The 18,034-nt window shown below is 42.0% G+C and overlaps 2 protein-coding genes across 2 annotated transcripts in view; one reads left to right on the top strand and one right to left on the bottom strand.

The window, feature by feature from the left end:
* Positions 1-4,366, top strand: part of NANS (N-acetylneuraminic acid synthase) — a 6,889-nt gene extending 2,523 nt beyond the window's left edge. Inside the window, exons 3-6 of the mRNA XM_010004082.1 lie at positions 1,058-1,157; positions 1,408-1,562; positions 2,596-2,862; positions 4,006-4,366. Of these exons, the coding sequence (XP_010002384.1) occupies positions 1,058-1,157; positions 1,408-1,562; positions 2,596-2,862; positions 4,006-4,215 (732 nt within the window). The 3' untranslated portion in view covers positions 4,216-4,366. The remainder of the gene's footprint in view (positions 1-1,057; positions 1,158-1,407; positions 1,563-2,595; positions 2,863-4,005) is intronic.
* Positions 4,367-7,324: 2,958 nt separating this feature from the next.
* TRIM14 (tripartite motif containing 14) overlaps positions 7,325-18,034 on the bottom strand; it is a 13,508-nt gene continuing 2,798 nt past the window's right edge. The window contains exons 2-6 of the mRNA XM_010004081.1: positions 15,784-15,879; positions 14,669-14,902; positions 13,436-13,601; positions 12,195-12,287; positions 7,325-7,860 (exon numbers count right to left, since the gene is read on the bottom strand). Coding sequence (XP_010002383.1) covers positions 7,325-7,860; positions 12,195-12,287; positions 13,436-13,601; positions 14,669-14,902; positions 15,784-15,879 — 1,125 coding nt within the window. The remainder of the gene's footprint in view (positions 7,861-12,194; positions 12,288-13,435; positions 13,602-14,668; positions 14,903-15,783; positions 15,880-18,034) is intronic.

Genomic DNA, 18,034 nt, shown 5'->3' with positions numbered 1-18,034 from the left:
GGTGTAATGCAGGACACCTTTCATGTGCAGCTGCTAAGATCACATTCTGCCTGTGGGATCTCTCTTTTTCTCAAGACACTGTGCTTCTTTGTGTGTGGCCTCATCCGCTGATTATTGGTACCAGTACGTGTTTGTGCCTTCTTTTTTTGAACAGTCATTACATTACATAGCTCCCAAGATTTCTGCTGGTATTTCTGCAAGGCATGAGTTTGGAACTGAGGGCAAACATTGTATAAACTGTTGCACTAAGTCCTTGGGAACACATTAACTTCTGTAAATTGAACATAATCTCTGCAGTGTCAGCTAGGTTGAAGAGGTTAAATTGTGTGTTTAACTACATGAGGAAATCCATGAAGTGGTGAGTGAGGTAAATATAAAGGCTATGAGAAATTTCTTTATGTACTTTGTTGCAGTGTGTCCTGGAGGCAAAACAGGATCCTGTTGAACCACTCCCTTTAATGTTGTTCCTGTTATTTGAGATTACTTCCTGTTCCTTGAATGTATTACAGAAAAGCTGCCAATTTTCAAGAGATACTTACTTAATGAAGAGTGGCCTTAGATACGATGCCCATCTGTCATCTTTCATTTTGTGCAATCTCCTCAGATTAGATCTGTGATCTTCTTCAACAGGCAAGCTCCTGTCTGCAGGCAGTTGCTCTCTCTGGTAATGCCAAAACAGAAAAGCAAGAGTGCTGTGGCCCACAAGCTCATCTTGAAGTTAGAGGAGCAGTGGAGCTCACTTCCACTAAGCATCTTATCACTACAGCTGGCTTAACGAGCCATGTCTGGGAGACCAAAGAGACAGCCTTGAGACAAGGAGTCAGAAACCTGTGGAAAATTGTTTTCATAATAGAAGTATAACCTGGAGGGAAGTCAGAAACTAGTATTCTTAGAAGAGTAAATGTTATTTCAGAAGCAGTGGGTATATATGTTTATATATATATCTACACACACACAACCAATTTAATTAAACTTTGGCTTTTCTATTTTGGAGGGTAGTTCTTCATCTTTACATCCTGCTGGTGTGTTAAAATGCAGTAGTTTCTTTTCCTTTTAGATGGCTGTGGAATTTCTACATGAACTGGACGTTCCATTTTTCAAAGTGGGATCAGGAGATACAAACAATTTTCCATATTTGGAAAAGACTGCAAAGAAAGGTAGGCATTTTCTTTTGAGTTGTCTTGGTAAACATCCCTGTGTCTCAGTAGATCTAGTTTTAGATCTTTCCAGTTGCTTTTGGAAAAACTCAGAAGTAATCTTAGCAGAAAATCACCCTTGGACTTGGAAGAGAAAGGTTCACCCAGATTCCTTTTCTTCTGAATTCATTTACTGCAAGAATTTAACTTGATCTCCTGTAGCTTTTTTACAGACAAGGGACAAAGCATGTGTATGTTTTCTAATATCTAGGTCGCCCAATGGTGATTTCCAGTGGGATGCAGTCAATGAACACAATGCATCAGGTGTATCAGATTGTAAAGCCTATCAATCCAAACTTCTGCTTCCTGCAGTGCACCAGTGCATACCCTCTTCAGCCAGAGGATGTCAACCTCCGTGTTATATCGGTCCGTGAGTAACCCCAGCTGTGCTGTGGGTGGGGTACCAGAGAAGGCTTATGCATTTTTGTTGAGATACATTTCCCGGTCCCAGGCATGCTGGAATTTGCTTCTGAGAAGTCAAAGATGTATCATGATCCTTTAATTCATGCAAGTGTTGAAGTAAATTTACCCATTGGATCCTTTTTTAGCAGAACTCAGCCTTGAGTAATATCATGAAAGCCATTACAGGAGTATTCACAATTAGATGGAGGAAAAGATGACATATGGGTAACAGGTTAACTCTGCACTTTGTAGTGCAAAGAAAAATTATGCAGACTTTCCAATAAGGTGTGTGGCTTTGAGAACACAATTGTAAATAGGGAGATAGACTGGAAACCTTTTTAAAAAACACTTCATGTGAGTATCAGAGAAATGAAGAAAATGGATTAGGCCCTTGTATGGTTTTCTTTGCTGAAAGTATTACTTGGATATGACTGCTGATGCAGTAAAGCTTTCCCTAATTGGCCAGTGCTCAAGCACTTGCCTAGCTTTATGTGCATGTAGCATGGTATTTTAGTAGAACAGGACATGGCTGCATTTACTAATTGCCTTTAGGACTGGATGGCTGTCCCCTCTGTGGGGCTGAAAGGCTTGCTTCAGATTTTAAATATGGGGTTGGATACAGGTTAAGCATAACCAGTCCACTGGGTCCTTGGATGAAAGTAGAGAGCTACTCTATTACTGTAATTTACAGCAATGTAGGCTTTGAAGAGTACAACTGAATTGAAAGGAAAAGCATGAGATGAGAAGTAGAATAGCACATACCTCAGTTTCTTTGTCAGTATTGATAATCCTAGAGAAATTCTTAAAACATCATAGTTCGCAATGCAGTGTGACTTGTTCAATATATATATAAAAACATTCATTCTCAGCATAATTAACTACTTGTTTTGTGGCACAGTAATTGTCTGTGCTTATTATTGCAGTTATAACTGTTAAATTTGCTCCGTCTTTGAAATTGCTCCCTGGATAATTCAGACCAACTCTGTTACGATTCCAGGCGTACCAGTCAGCTTTCCCTGATATCCCCATTGGCTACTCGGGACATGAAACTGGCATAGCCATTTCAGTGGCAGCTGTTGCTATGGGTGCTAAAGTACTGGAACGCCATGTGACTCTTGACAAAACATGGAAAGGAAGTGACCACCAGGCGTCCTTGGAGCCAAATGAACTGGCTGAGTTAGTGAAAGCCATCCGTACAGTGGAAAAAGCAATGGGTTCTCCAGTCAAGCAACTCTTGCCTTGTGAAATGGCTTGCAATGAAAAGGTGACTCTTTGTTTTGATTCATGTGTAGTTGTAATTAATGTAGACCTATAGCTAATAGCTGTATTCAGATAATACCTTGCTAATTGTTTATTGCAGCAGTGATTCTGCCTCTGCACTCAAGAATTTTTGCTGCTAAGTAGCAGCAAGCACAATGTGTGTGCTTAGTGCACTGTAACATTAGTTATGAAACCTGTCATTTTCTATAAACCAATGTTTCTGGCAGTCAGTTTTTATCAAAGCATAACGTTGGCAATTTTTAGTATAATGGAGTTCTGCATATATCATCCAGTGGTTAGCTAAGTTGAGTAGCATCATAAAATAAGCTAGTTTGGAAAAGACCCTTAAGATCATTAGTCCATCCATTAACCTAGCACTAGTCCAAGTGCCACGTCTACCACTAACAATTACCCTAAGTACCATGGCCACACATCTTTTAAATACCTTCTGGGATGGTGACTCAACCACTTCCAATACCCAATTTAAACCTTCCCTTGCACAACTTGAGGCCATTTCCTCTTGTCCTATCTCTTGTTACTTGGTAGGAGAGGCCGACCCCCACTTTGCTTCAGCCTCCTTTCAGGTAATTGTAGAGACATGAGCTCTGCCCTCAGCCTCCTTTTATCCAGGCTAAACAACCCCAGCTCCCTCAGCTGCTCCTCATAGGGCTTATTCTCTAGATGCTTCACCAGGTTCCTTCCTTTTTCTCTGGACATGCTGCAGCACCTCAGTGTCCTTCTTGCAGTGAGGGGCCCAGAACTGAACACAGTACTCAAGGTGCATTACTAAGTATTGGTAAGTACTTAGTAATAAGAGTGATAGGTCTTTATGACTGTATCCAAGTTGCTTTTACACTAAGCTAGAATAGTAGTCAGTCTAATCAGATTCCCTCCATTCTGATTCTGAAAAATTCCAGTGAGCTATTATCTGATTTCAGAAAGTATCTGGATCTTCCTACCACTTTAGTGACAGTGCAGGTTTCCAAGTTCAGTCAACTTTCATTTGGAATATGAAGTAAGGAGGAGGGCAGTTTCACACAACCTGTTTCCAAGTAGCTGCAGAAGATTTTTTAGCCTTTTTTGGTGTACTAAGCCTAGGAATGTGTTTGACTTAAACTTTTTTTTTTTTTTTTTGTCTCCACTGTAGCTGGGAAAGTCTGTTGTGGCGAAAGTGACAATTCCTGAAGGTGCGGTACTGACACTTGACATGCTGACAGTGAAAGTGGGAGAGCCTAAGGGCTTTCCCCCAGAGGCCATCTTTGATCTGGTGGGCCAAAAGGTTAAAAACAAAATCGAAGCAGATGAGACCATCACTGAGCAAGCAGTGGAAAATCATGCCAAAAAAGTGAAGTGCTAAACCAAAGTATTCCATTCCCCATATCATGAGGTAGTACTGCATTACTGCACAACGTATTTAAGTATAGCAGCATGGTAGATTAGAAGAAGGGGGTGTAATTAAGAGGATCCAAGCAGGTTAGAATTTTCAGGTTCTTATTAGCAGAAGTTTCTGCAACAACTAGGTATAAATTATGAAGAGCAATTTGAAACCATGAAACATTGTATGTAGAAAATACCATGCTCCTCCTTTCTCCATTCCACATAATGCAGATTAATCTGGTGTTTTGCCAAATCTAAGACCACAGTGCTGCTTTCCAGCTTCCCTTTTTTTCCCAGGATGCTAGGGTGAGTTGAATGCACATAAGGGAAAATTTACATACAGTGAACAGAAAATGAAATGTTCAATGTGATGAATTTTTCTCATGATGAAAGTCTGAAGATAAAAAGTCTCAAGATAATGCAATGGTCTGCAGGAGACTGCACTCTCTGGAAAATGAGCTTCTTGAGAAAGCTATGTTCTCAAGAGATGGGACAAAAGGGAAGCAAACAGGTTATGTAAAAAATCCCATTTAAGGGGCAAGAGAAAGAAACGTTTTGTACTTCTTGTGAACTGAAAGGCAAGAGGGCAATCCAGACAGATTAAGGGTTGGGAAGATCAGAGATGGATGGTGGAACTAACCCGGTCTTCAAAAAAGAGTCAGAAGTGTCTGTTGTGAGTTGAGTGAAGCCTGAAATGTTAAATCAGTTCTGCAGTGCATTTGGCTATCTCTCTTCATACCTGGGTGCAACTTCTCAGGTAGGAAGCCAAATGCTGGTAAAGATTCAGCAGCCTCCTCTTTCTACTAATCAAATAAACTGGTTGGGTTTTTCCCCTCCAACACTGGTGTTTGAGATAGCTGAGGCTAGCTGCTTAACTAGATCACAGGACTATGGTTCATTGTGATGGTCAGTGCTGCTCTTGTGTGCTCTGCTCTAGCATCACAGCTGCTCACTTTTCAAGTAAGAAAGGCAATTCTTACCCTGTCAGCTTGCTACTCTTCCAGTTCTCCAGGGAGAAGCTGTATGGCAGGACCTGCATACCAGGCATCCTTTCATTAGTTTGGATAGCACAGAACTGCTTTGGTATAATTAATCTGCATTTTTCTGTGGTGGAATTATCTTCTAGTAATGATTATTTGGAATGTTCTACCTCTTGGTCATGAGTTGGTGAAGTATCTTGAATTTGGCCGTGGTGTTTCTGTACCTGTGAGCTGTTTAATTTCAAAATGTTTACCCTTCTGAAATTCTGAGGAAACTGTATTCATATCTTTAAACTGGGGAGGAGAGGTTCTTTGAATCATGCTTGACCGTATGTGAGCTCTGACTGATCCAATATGCTTGCCTTACATTAAAAAACTACTCAATTGTTAAAAAGATTTTTTTATTTCAAATTTGAAAAATAAATTTAGCTTATAAAACAAACTGTTGTTTTTGCATTTCAGCCTATGGTGAGACTTTGCTTTTGCCAGCACCGGTGATGATTCCAGGGCCTTTAGTGTTTGAACCCTGCAAGATTACCTGATGTGCTTCAAGTAGCAGTGGTTCTTCACTCCAGCAGGGCTGGTCCTAGGGGCTGCTGCAAATGTAGGCTCCAGAAATTTTCAGGGCACAACTTTTTTTTTTTCCCCATACATTAATTATCCCAATACTGAAACTTGCAAGCTATTTCTTCTAGTTTTACATGAGCATGCCTTTATCCCACAGCAGTTAAAAAGCCTTTGCAAATAGGACATTAAATTAAGCACAATGTCCTGCTGACCTAGTGGTTTTATTGCATTTGTGGGTCCTCCAGGCATTTCCTCATCTGCTGGAGGTGGTAAATAATTGTTTATGCTTCCACTCTCTGTGGGAAGAACAGGGCCTCCCAGAAGCCCAGTTCAGTCTTGGTCACAGGTAAGAGCAGTTAATGGCTACAGAAGCATGTATTTCAGCTTTACTTGAACTTTTACAGCAGTCTGTCCCAGTCTTTGATGATACTCAGGTGTGATCTGATTCACCCAGTGCATGTATTATCCAAATCTGATCTTGTCAACTATCAGTATGCAATATATGAACTTGAAGCTTGAACAAACTAAACCTACTACCCCACATACAATTGCAGCCTCTGCAGGCAGATGAGGGGAGAGGGCATAAAAAAGACAGCTGTGTTCAAATCTGAGTTGCTGTAGGCTTCTTTCAGCCAGACTATTTCAATTTTGCAAGTTGAAAAAAAAGTACAAAAAAAATTTTACATGGCATGTTAGGTGGTATATCAAGATCATTTATAAAAGCCAGATCACCTCCACCAACTGAAAAATGCATCTACGTTAAATATTACAGTTGGTTTTCTTGACCTTAACTATTACCTTCTAAAAGTATCATAGTTACAACTTTCATGTCAGAGATTAGTGCAGGTAGATCACTGCCCCAGGGGCTTTCACAGAAAAAGCCTGAAACAGGAGGGTTTATTTTGCCTTGGTCCTCATGTTAGTTTGCGTATGGCAACGGACCCTTCCCAGAGCCTCACAGCTGGGTAAACTGGTTCTGTGAACTTGCAGCGGAAAGTGTGCAAATGAGCCATGCCATCAGTGACACTGTAGAATGACAGGATTCCTGCTTCATAATCCAGAAAAATGCCAATGCAATCGGGATCATCTTCTACCGCGATGGGGATTCTGTCCCCCTTGTGAAATGCCCAGTATTCATACTCAAACTTCTTCAGGCACCAAGACGCTGAATTCCAGCCCAGTCGAGAAGTTTCAGATGAGGGGAGAGGGCATAAAAAAGACAGCTGTGTTCAAATCTGAGTTGCTGTAGGCTTCTTTCAGCCAGACTATTTCAATTTTGCAAGTTGAAAAAAAAGTACAAAAAAAATTTTACATGGCATGTTAGGTGGTATATCAAGATCATTTATAAAAGCCAGATCACCTCCACCAACTGAAAAATGCATCTACGTTAAATATTACAGTTGGTTTTCTTGACCTTAACTATTACCTTCTAAAAGTATCATAGTTACAACTTTCATGTCAGAGATTAGTGCAGGTAGATCACTGCCCCAGGGGCTTTCACAGAAAAAGCCTGAAACAGGAGGGTTTATTTTGCCTTGGTCCTCATGTTAGTTTGCGTATGGCAACGGACCCTTCCCAGAGCCTCACAGCTGGGTAAACTGGTTCTGTGAACTTGCAGCGGAAAGTGTGCAAATGAGCCATGCCATCAGTGACACTGTAGAATGACAGGATTCCTGCTTCATAATCCAGAAAAATGCCAATGCAATCGGGATCATCTTCTACCGCGATGGGGATTCTGTCCCCCTTGTGAAATGCCCAGTATTCATACTCAAACTTCTTCAGGCACCAAGACGCTGAATTCCAGCCCAGTCGAGAAGTTTCAGAGTCTCCTTTCCTGCCGATGGAAGGGTAGGCTGCACCAATCCACCATCCTGCTCCAGCATGGAGCAGGTCAACTTCCCAGTAATGGCTCCCAGAAAGGAATGCATCTCTGCTTAGCACTTGCCATAATTTATCAAATCTCTGGGGACCACAAGGGTAAAGTATCCTCCTCCAGCTGCAGCTCACTGCAAGGCGGTCATCAGACAATTTCAGCCTTGGGTGAAGGCTGTCGTATTCCCAGGTTGGTGATCTTGCATCTGCAATCAGAACCATAAACACACTTACTATGTTTATCACAGCTCTTGAAAGCAGCACGAGTTAACAAAAAACTGCAAAGGCAATGTCTCGGAACCTGCCATTTTGCAAGGAACAACCTGACATTTTTAACAGAAAACACTGAACTCGCTGCACTTTTAAGCTGCATAGCCTTTAAAGCAGGTTAGTATGTAAGTCAGTATGTGCACGGTTCACAAATTAGAAGATGAGTACAGCTTAGCAGGGAAAACGCTGAAAGCTGCTGCTTTATGCAGAATAGTTAAGAGAGTGGGATTACAGCCTAAGGGTTTTAGAGAGCACTGGAGTGAACTCAGGTTGTGAGATCCCAGTCTACTGAAATCCCATTTGAAGATGCACTAAGAGTGCTTCTCATGGAGCTCTGAGCAGCAGCATCATGTACATTGCAAAAGAACAGTTTCCCAGCTCCCACAGGATTTACAGCAGTTCACCTAACCTGACACTTAGAAAAAATCACAGTCTGAAACTACACACTAGGAATCACTGTCTTATTAAGCAGCAGCTTAAAATATTGTTACCATGAAACAGCCACCACAGGACTGAAAATCACAAAGCCAGGAAAAAATATAAAAAACTAAACAAGTTGTAATGACACAATCACATAGGATAAGTCAAAAAGCTATAGGATTTTTAAGAGGAGGTTTTTCTCTGAAGATAGTATCCTATAGCTTCAATACTGAATTGCTGCATGTCTCACAAAAGTTTTCATAATACACTCATTTCAGTAATTTCCTGTGTTAGTATATGTTTCCTGAATTCACGTTCTAGAACTATCCAAGATACTCCCTTTGAAAACAGGATCTGGCATTTTTAAAGAATTGCATTCACTCTTTCTGTCAAGCCTGATAAAACTGGTGTCAGAGTTGGGTACCTATGAGAACAAAGAGTGTTATGAATTACAGTACTGCTTGGAGTACTGCTGTAAGATGTAAACTTAACTTTTATCCAAATACTGAGCATATCTATTTTTTCTCCTGAGTGAGTAATGAAAACAAAGTGTAACAATACATCCAGACAAGAACTAACAGCAGTACACTTGCAAGAACAACTGCTGAGTCGTATTTTGCTCATAGCTGGGGCTGTTGGTTTTTTTTGCTATGATTTTAATCTTAGATAAACTTTGAAGCTTAGATGTTTCAAATGCCAGATGAAAAATACATTTAAGTTGCCTTTCAGAGTAACTTCCATTTTAAATGAAAGTTAGGGAGAGAAGTGTTGATAATACTTTAAAATCCAGAGTGCTTTGATTTCTCTGCAGTGTTGTGTATCTGAACAATATGTTTGGATCTGTGGTCTCAGAGTACAGTCTTTCTCTGTGCTTTACAGGCAGCATAGTACCAAATGAACACAAAACAGGGAGCAACAGACCCATTCAAACAAGAAATTAAATATTTTCTTTCCTCTTTGGTGTTGAGCTTAGAAATGAAAGGTAATTATATAGCAGGTTGCCATGTAAGAGAAATCCGTCTTTACAACTGAAGTAACTTGTTGCTCTTTTGACTTGGTTGCTGTTTCCTCTCCTGTGCTCCCATATGGAACCCTCTCCCATAAATTAAGTATGTCTGTCCTGCACTAGCTGGCATATTCCATAGTCTAAAGCCCAGAGGCTGTTTTCATTCAGGCTGGAATCCTCTTCTCTGCTATCAGAGCAATGTATAAGCCACTCAATTTCCTATTGGTCCTCTGTTGCCTTCCCACAGTTCCCTGCCATGAGCAGGGAAGGCTAAATAAGTTGTCCCACAATTCACTGTGAAAGAACACAGACCTCTCACATTAAGGGAGGGTCCATTTACCACAGAGTTAATTGCAACAAAGACCCTCTATGCTCGTTGGTCATGTTTCAGAAAATAAAGTAGTACACATGCATTATACCTATAAGAATCATCTGGACCCCACATCTCCTTGCCTTGCTCTGGCATCTAACACCAGCTATGTTTAAAACAGAGTAGCCAGTGATTAATAATTATCAGTTGTTTTGTATACAACACCTTACTAACAGACCATCTTCATCTGTGCAGGATCACTGTGCACACCTGGGTACCAGAAATCAAGCAGTTGTTTTTTTTGAGGCAAAGACATATGGAGCGAGTTGCTGGTGTATGAAATGCATGTCATGCTTCTAGAGGGCCCACTGCTGATAATCTGTGCCCTGCAATCTGCACCGCATGCTGCAAAAAAATGTAGATGCAAATAGCACTGTACAAGCAGTGAGTGTTAACTGAAGCATCTAAACCATTCTCTAAACAAAAATAAAACTTTTATTATTTTAATTTTGGTATTATGTCTGTCAACAATGTTAGGACTTTGAGTACCACTACAGGGGTACATCTCCCACATGCAACATCTTAAAGCTCTGATCTCCACTACACTTTAGTTGGAAAAGCTCTTATTGGCATTCCTGTGATCTGAATAGGTCCAAAGTCACATCTGTATGCACAGCTGATGACAAAAGACAGGCAACAGAAACTATTAATATATGTAAAACAGCATGCTACAGGATTTTATCTTGTAAATGATTGACTGTCCTGAGTCTTTGTTCCAAGCCACTTCCAGCAGGTAAAGAATGGGGATGCTAATTTTGTAAAGAACACAGGTGACACCAAAAGACATGTGAAGTAGGGAGGATTTTAAAGGCCTGGCTTTAGTGTCTGTTTCTTCCAGTAAGCGCTTGAAAAGGTGCAATGATAATGATACTGATAGTAATAATAATAAATAATAATAATAACAACAACAAGTAGTAGTAGTAGTAGTAGTAGTAGTAGTGGTAGCAGTAGTAGTAATAGTAGTAGCAGTAGTAGTGATGTCTGACAGTGAAATATGCCTGAAAACCTAGATTTTTGTAAAATGCATAACTACTCAAGCAAACGGAAATGCCTCTGTTGCTTTAGAAAGAGGACAAAAACCCAAGGACTGAACTGCATCCAAGTGTTCAGAAGCCTAAATGTGAACTTGACTAGAAAAAGAATGCAAAATACCTAGAGTTGTCTGGATTATTGGAGGACTGCCAATACTTCCACTTTTCCAAAGTTATGAAAATTTTAAATTACTTTTAAACGCAAATATTTATGACCAAGGTTTGTCAATTTCTCTGGCCTATGAGTAGCTGCACATCTTTCTCAACGAGGTCCTTTGTCACAGTTTGCTTTAACAGAGTTGAGAAATTGCCTTTTCAGCCCTTAAAGTGACTGCTGACATGTGAAGGAAAATACAGTGCTTTCTGCATGAATCCATTGTGAAGCAGCCTGAGAATACACAGGTCATCAGGCATGAAACTCAGGAGCCTACTTCACTGCCAGCCAAATGCTGCTGCAGTGCTCTCATAGTAGCAAGCACACAGTGATGAGAACTAGCTGTCCCAGCACCTGAACAGGTTCCAGTTATAAACTCGGTTTGGATCCTGCAGCACAGAAATGGTGCAAGTGGGAAAGAGCCATGACATCACAGCTGAGACGACAGACTTTGCTCATTGCACCCCTGATTTATTAACAGCTGTTGCATTTAAAAATGCAACACCTGTTTTCTCATCTCCAGTTGAAATAACCTGTTTGTAATGAAAAAGCTGCAGTGTTTAGACTTGGAAGCTCACTCAGGAGAGCACAGGAACAAGAGAAGATAACAACACTGAAAAATGCTCTTCTCAGAACACAACAGGGACAGGATATAAGCCACTCTACCAGCTCCGTGCTGTTCCTTGTCCTCCCTACTTATGTATGTCAAATGTGCACTTGGCCACAGTCATGACCTCCACAGGGATGGATCCAGGCCAGACAACAGGTCTGCTCTTACAACACCTACCATGGCTATAGGGAATGTTACAGCTTTGAGATTAAACACAGCTGCAGCCCTCATCTGTTGCAGGCCACATGAAATGTCCATGAGCCTCCCACCAGAGAGATGAATGTACAATTCAATGTATATCTCTCCTATCAACACCAGAAGAAAGGAGCACTTGTTGACTGACCCTTAAAACATTACATATTGGACATATAATTAAAGACAGACCACAATAACCTGGAGAAAAGTCTTCAAAAACTAAACTAGCCGCTAGCTGATTAACACACTAGCAGTTCTGAATAAAAACAACGACCAAGATTTCACAGACAAAAAGTAAAATTTCTTTCCCAATGTGAGGTACAGAAGAGGGTAACAACTTTCAGGCTGCCCTCAACACTTGATCCCCCTCAACACTGTAAACATCAGAACACTTTCTAAGGTACCATTTTAAGATAGTGACAGCACATACTCATTGACTGTTCCAGTGACTTCCAGCTTCTAACTTTTGTTTGACTGTACTTACGCTTTAAGAAAAGAAAACGGTCAACAGGAGACATGGTTTTCAACACTGTTCCAGGCTCCTTCTTCGCAGTGGCATTAAGGCTACTGAAAACGTCTGGGCAGAGATGAAAAGGGAAAGTTTAGGGAGTTTTGCCTTTTTGGTGTGAACTTCCCCCATGTTCCCTGGGAGGGTCATACTGTCTCACTCCATTTTCCAACTCCATGGAACAAACAGTGGTACTTTGGCAGTGGAGGGGCTACTCTACCCTGCATGCTTTCAACCTCATGTTCTTTGGACAACATGGAGATGTTGGATCCCAGTGTTGCCAAGGAACTATGCAACTGAGCCCAACCCCAAGAAAGCACCTCCTATTCCTCAAAAACACCCTCTATCAGACAGGAACAGAGTCAGGCAGCTGAAGACAACTGCAGCTGCCTACTACAGAGCACCTGAATGGTACTGCCTAGCAATTCCCCACACGTCCTGCAGTGGCCTTTCAGATCTGGTCTGATGATTTTCCCCAGCACTGTGCTGTATTGTTCTTGATGGCAACTCTCTGAAAAGGGATTAAAAGGTGCCTGGGTGAACTGTGATGGCTGGTATTGGCCTGCTCACCTGTTACCTCAGCAAGGGGCAGGGTTTCCCCATTTGGCTTTGTGCATCCCATTAGGTAACTCTGCCTTTATCATGCCATAGGTCACTTTAGGATGAACTTCCAGCTCTAAGACAAAAAGAACTCCAAGCAGAACATGCTAGCCCACCTTTAAAGTACCAAAATGCAGAGAATTTTTCAGACTTCCTGAGATGGAAAGATCACCAAGTAGGTCAACTAGAAAAAACTTTCAAATTTTACAGGTACTCAATGTTTCGTGCCTGCCAGACATCCTGCTAGAGCACTTACACCAAACAGTGACTGAGAGAACACTTACATTGTGTAGGTGTGGTGGCCTAGGGATATAAAAGCATGATAAGCACTGCAAGAAGAAATAAGCACTATTGAAATAACTGACAGAGCTGGAAATAAGCATCAGACCAACTTTAAGGCAAAAAAGGCCATCTTTAGTGTTGAAAGAGAAATTTCTTATGTTCCTGAATCACCACTGCTATAGCAATATTCCCCCAGTGCTGTCAGAGAACAGTGCTCATGACTGAAAAGCTGCCATTTTCTCCAGCTGACAGAGTAAAAAGTCCTGCCCTTTCTTACAGACCACACTTCATCTAAAAGGAGAGCAGGAGAAAGCAACATTCATGACACCATGTACCTTCTTTAAGCCGGGCTTCTAGTGGCTTCTGCAGAATGGACTGAAGAAGTGTAATGAAGTGGTGGTAATGATTAAGGACGTGGTCAAAGGAGAGAGGCACTGGATGCCACTGCTCCAGTAGGCGCCGCCTGTGCTCCTGCATCTCCTTTGCAATGTCTGTGTACTTCTGAGGGCAGAAAGCCAAATCCTCCAATTAACAGTGACAGTGACATGAATAGACTCTTCCCTCCCAGCTCCCACAGACCAGAGAGCAAGAACAGCTCCAGCCTTAGGTAAACATAGAGGCCATTACAGGCAAGCCTTGCTGTGATCAGCCAGCCTACTAGCTCATTCCCCTGCCCATTATCTCCTGCTGCCAGTGGAGCCAGAGACTACTCTAGAGATGGAGAGCCCAGCAGTCATGGATAAAACAGGGCTCTTCAGGACATTTCAAGATGGGAATGAGTTTAACCTAGCTAGGAGCCTTTGTGGGAAATCCCAACCATGAGAAAATTAAACGACAAAGTTTTCAAAGCAATCTAATGAATAAAACCAAACCTCCCCCACAAAAAATCTCTCCAAAACCATGAAGGGAAGCTTCCCATGTGGAAATAGGTTCCTAGGACACACAGCAGAATGCCAGGGCTGTATCACTCACAACACTGCAAACTCTCGAGTCTGCTAAGTTGCAAGGATGTGAAAATATACCACAGGCCTTCCCATGAGGAATGCCAACCTCTGGCTTGGGTCAGGGCAACACACCCTTCCCAAGGAAGGTGAAGAAGATCTGTAGGAAAGAGAGGCTGACACTTATCTGCAGACAAGAAGAAAAACACACCCCCCTCCAGTAAAATGATGGCTATTGCTCAGGGTGATTAGGATCTCTTGCAAGAAATGAGACAATTCAGCCTTCCTTCTAAGGTTCCCAAGAGGGCTGCCTTTCCTCAGACCTTCATATTGCACTGCACAAGAAAAGACTTGATACAGTCTCTGTCTTCAAGATTAAGAGACATCCATAACTGTTTCATATATGCTTAAAATTAACATTAATTTCATACAGACATGAAGTCAATGCCATAGCAAGAACAGCTGACACCTCAAAAATCAGGAACCGAACTGGTTCACCAACAGAAAGAAGATAAAAAGCAGTGAGAAAAATGCTGCTTACATACAGGGAGATATACAGAGGAGGTCACTAGATCACTTTACCAAGGAATAGAGAATAAGAGGCATAAATAGGCTGTAAAATACCACCTCCAGCAACTCAACAGGATCACTACACTGTTGTATTTGTCTGATTCGATGTGAGAAGGTGTCCAGGGCTGCAATCTCTTCTCGACAGGACTCCAGCTGTTGATTATGTGCTTCCACAGCTTGCTGAGTCTTCTCATCAATGTAGTTTTTTGCCAGGCTCTCCTCCTCCCGAAGCAGTAAATGGAGCTCAGCCACTCTGTCTGACAGCTGCCTTTTGCTCATAATGGCATGTGCCTATAGATTAAGCAAAAGAGTGTTTCCCGCATAATCAACAGACCATAAACATTTCAGGTATTTCTCTCCCAGGCTTTTAATGTTATGTTTTAATTGAATTTTACTGATCTGCTACATGACTTGAGAAACAGCTGTTTAACCCCTAAAGGGGTGCAGCCAGGATTTTACAGCTGACGTGCTGAATGAAAAATCTCAAGGGCAGATTCAAGATGCTTATTTATGCAGAAAATTCTGTTTTCAGCTGGAATGTAACAGGACCAGGGACTAAATGCTACAAGCAGAAAACCTGTGCCTTCAGTAGGTGGACTTCACTCCTTTTTAAAACAAGCTAGGGACAGAAAGCTGCTAGGAAAAGAAAGCCTCCAAAACAAAGTGACAGCAAACCACAATGTCCCAGCCCTCTACAGAGCTCCTTCCAGCTCTTACTGACTTTTCTGTAACAGAAACAGAGATCTTAGAGCAAAAACTATCATGCTCTACAAGTGAGGTGGAGCTTAGCATACATTCCCATCCTTAAGACAGAACAATAGGACTGTTCTTGTGCTTACTGAACTCTAAAGTCAGCCTATTAAATAATGCAACATACACCAGTGAAGCCAGAAGAACACTGTATGCTGCTGGGGCTATTTACTACTCCTCTCCAAAAGAAAATTAACATTGTTCTTCCAGGGAGTTCTTCCATTGTTCTGATCAGGGAGTGAGTGCCACACTTTCAGAGACTCTTACCCTCTTCTCTCCCTTTGATATGCTGTGATGCATACAGAGAATACACACTTTTCTTGAGAAGCAGTAACTGCCTGGGCCTTTGAATAGCTACAGAGAAAGCAAAATGTGTCTCTTTGGAAAATGACCACCCAGTGGAGATAGAAACCACGCTTTACCTTCAGATCATTAGCAGCCTGTTCTACACTCCTTCTGTTAACAGCTTCTTGCTCTTTTCTGTCTTCGAGATCCTTCAAACACAATGCCATGAGTTCCTATACAGCAAAGAAAAAGAAAAGCAAAACCAAACACAGCTTCATAACATCTGTGAAAAACAGAAATCAGTATCCACCTTGCATTCCATGTAGGGGAGTATGCTACTGAAAGAGTTCATGAGGCTTATTAAGGCCTGTGGAGATGAAACAAAGGATTTCAACATTTCACCTGCTCCTGGTGATTATACTGGCAAGATTCAGACAGCTGTACAAATCAGTACCACCTTCATAAGAACAGGAAAACCTACAGTGAAAAAAACATTTTTATCTTTAAATCTATGGCACTATGCATTTCACTATGCACATTTGTGCATTTAGCAGCTGAAGGGCAGCAAACCAAGGACTTTTATTCAGAGGATCAGTGGGAGGCCCTGTCTATAGTGTCAGAATCCAATTCACATCCAGGATGCTTCCCAGTTTAGGGAAGAGCAACAGTTTGTATTTCTGACATGCCTCCTCTGAAGACACATGCAATTTTTCATTTGATTATGACAAAGTCAGAAGAAAACAGGCTCCCAGCAAAAGCCAGAGAGTCTAAGTCTGGAAGTCCCTTGGCACAAACACATCCATGCTAGCAGACAAATTTTCTTGCATGGAGTAAGACACTCGTGTTATGCTGCCCATTCCAGCCACAGATTCCCATTCTTGTCCCTGAAGGACCAGAAGGGTTCTGTACCATTTGAAAATTCAGGAGTCATTCCAGGTTACCAGCCTTCTTCAACTTAGTCTGCAGCCTAGACCTCATTCCCTTCCTCGAAGACTGACCAAGACCAGGAGCAGAACTCAGCCCTGCTTCTCTGCTAGTAAAATGCCTCAGGTACTCGCTCCCTCACAACATCCATCATATGCAAATACTTCTGCCAGCCCCAAGTGTTTCTGGTTAAGCATTACTTTCTTTACTGAGGTAAAGAAAAGAGCTAAGAGCTGCTACCAACACTGGCAGATAATCCGTGTCATTCACCCTTCAGAACCAACTCCAAAACCATTTCTTTAGGGATTGCCTGGGTACCCCAACTCATGCATGTGAAAACACTGTAAAGAAAGGATTAGAGAAATTAAGAGTCCTAGCTCCAGACAGGCTCGTGGGACATGAATCAAGAGCACAGCATGCTGACCCTATGTCCTGCATTCAGGAGCACAGGGAGTGTCCTTCCTTTATACAATCTTAGATCCCAGGAGGAACCAGCTGATGGACCTCGCACAATATTTCTCATATCTTCTTAGCATCCCCAGCTAGGATTTGCTAAAAGCACTGAGGAAGACTCTCAGGCTGCCTAGTTGATATCACGTAACAAGGGCTGCACAGAGTAACTGCTTCCAGCAAGCAAAACCACTGGTCAAAATATCATCTCTTAGGTTACAAACTACTTCTGGTAGTTTATGCCTGAAACCTCTGCAGTCCTAAGCCAGGAGATGCCACCAGGGACTTTCTAGGGGTAGAGTGACACTCTGGGACACAAATTTCTATTCTGCTCACATCCTCTTTTGGCACAGGGACAAATAACTAGTTACCAATAGCACTTGCTCCCCTCTGTCCAGCAGACCCCTGGGGAACCAGCCCAACTTGTTGCTTTCTGCGCTTTGCGCCAAATCAAACCATGCAAACACTGCAGTGAGTTCCCAGCTGCAAGAGGGCATGAGAGCACACCAGCCAGCTGCAACAGTGCCCTGTGTTGCTCTGACATCTTTAGTGCTGCTGTTTACTTGCAGCCTAGTGTATTGCCCTCTGCTCTTCTACTGCTCTCTAACACAAAGTGCAGTAACGTGCCAGAGGAATTTAGCATGACCCGTTTATGTGCTCCCATCTGTGGGAACTAGGAAACTTCCTAGTAACACTGCTCCAAAACACCAGAGGAGTGGGAAGGTGCTTCCTGAAAATGTGAAGAAAAAAAAAAAAAAAAAAGCGCCTGAACATCAAACCTCTGTGTTATTACTTTTTAAGCCTCCCAAGCTTAGCACCACAGAATGCAGGCCTCAACAAGCCTCCTGGCAGGCTCTCTGGAGCAAAACAAAGCACCAGCAGGAAGTGGTGGACAAGCTTGCCAAGATTCCTGGGGCTGCTCAATGGACAGCTAAACATGGATGGAAAAAAAAAAAAAAAAGCTTAGGGAAAAACTCCTGTGTTGGTTGTGGCTGGAATCACAGAACCTTAGGG

This window comes from Chaetura pelagica, unplaced genomic scaffold, assembly GCF_000747805.2.
Source record: "Chaetura pelagica isolate M959 unplaced genomic scaffold, ChaPel_1.0 scaffold768, whole genome shotgun sequence".
In the NCBI taxonomy this organism is placed as follows: domain Eukaryota; kingdom Metazoa; phylum Chordata; class Aves; order Apodiformes; family Apodidae; genus Chaetura; species Chaetura pelagica.
The sequence above is the reverse complement of the archived record's forward strand: the minus strand, read 5'-3'. Positions and strand labels throughout refer to the sequence as shown.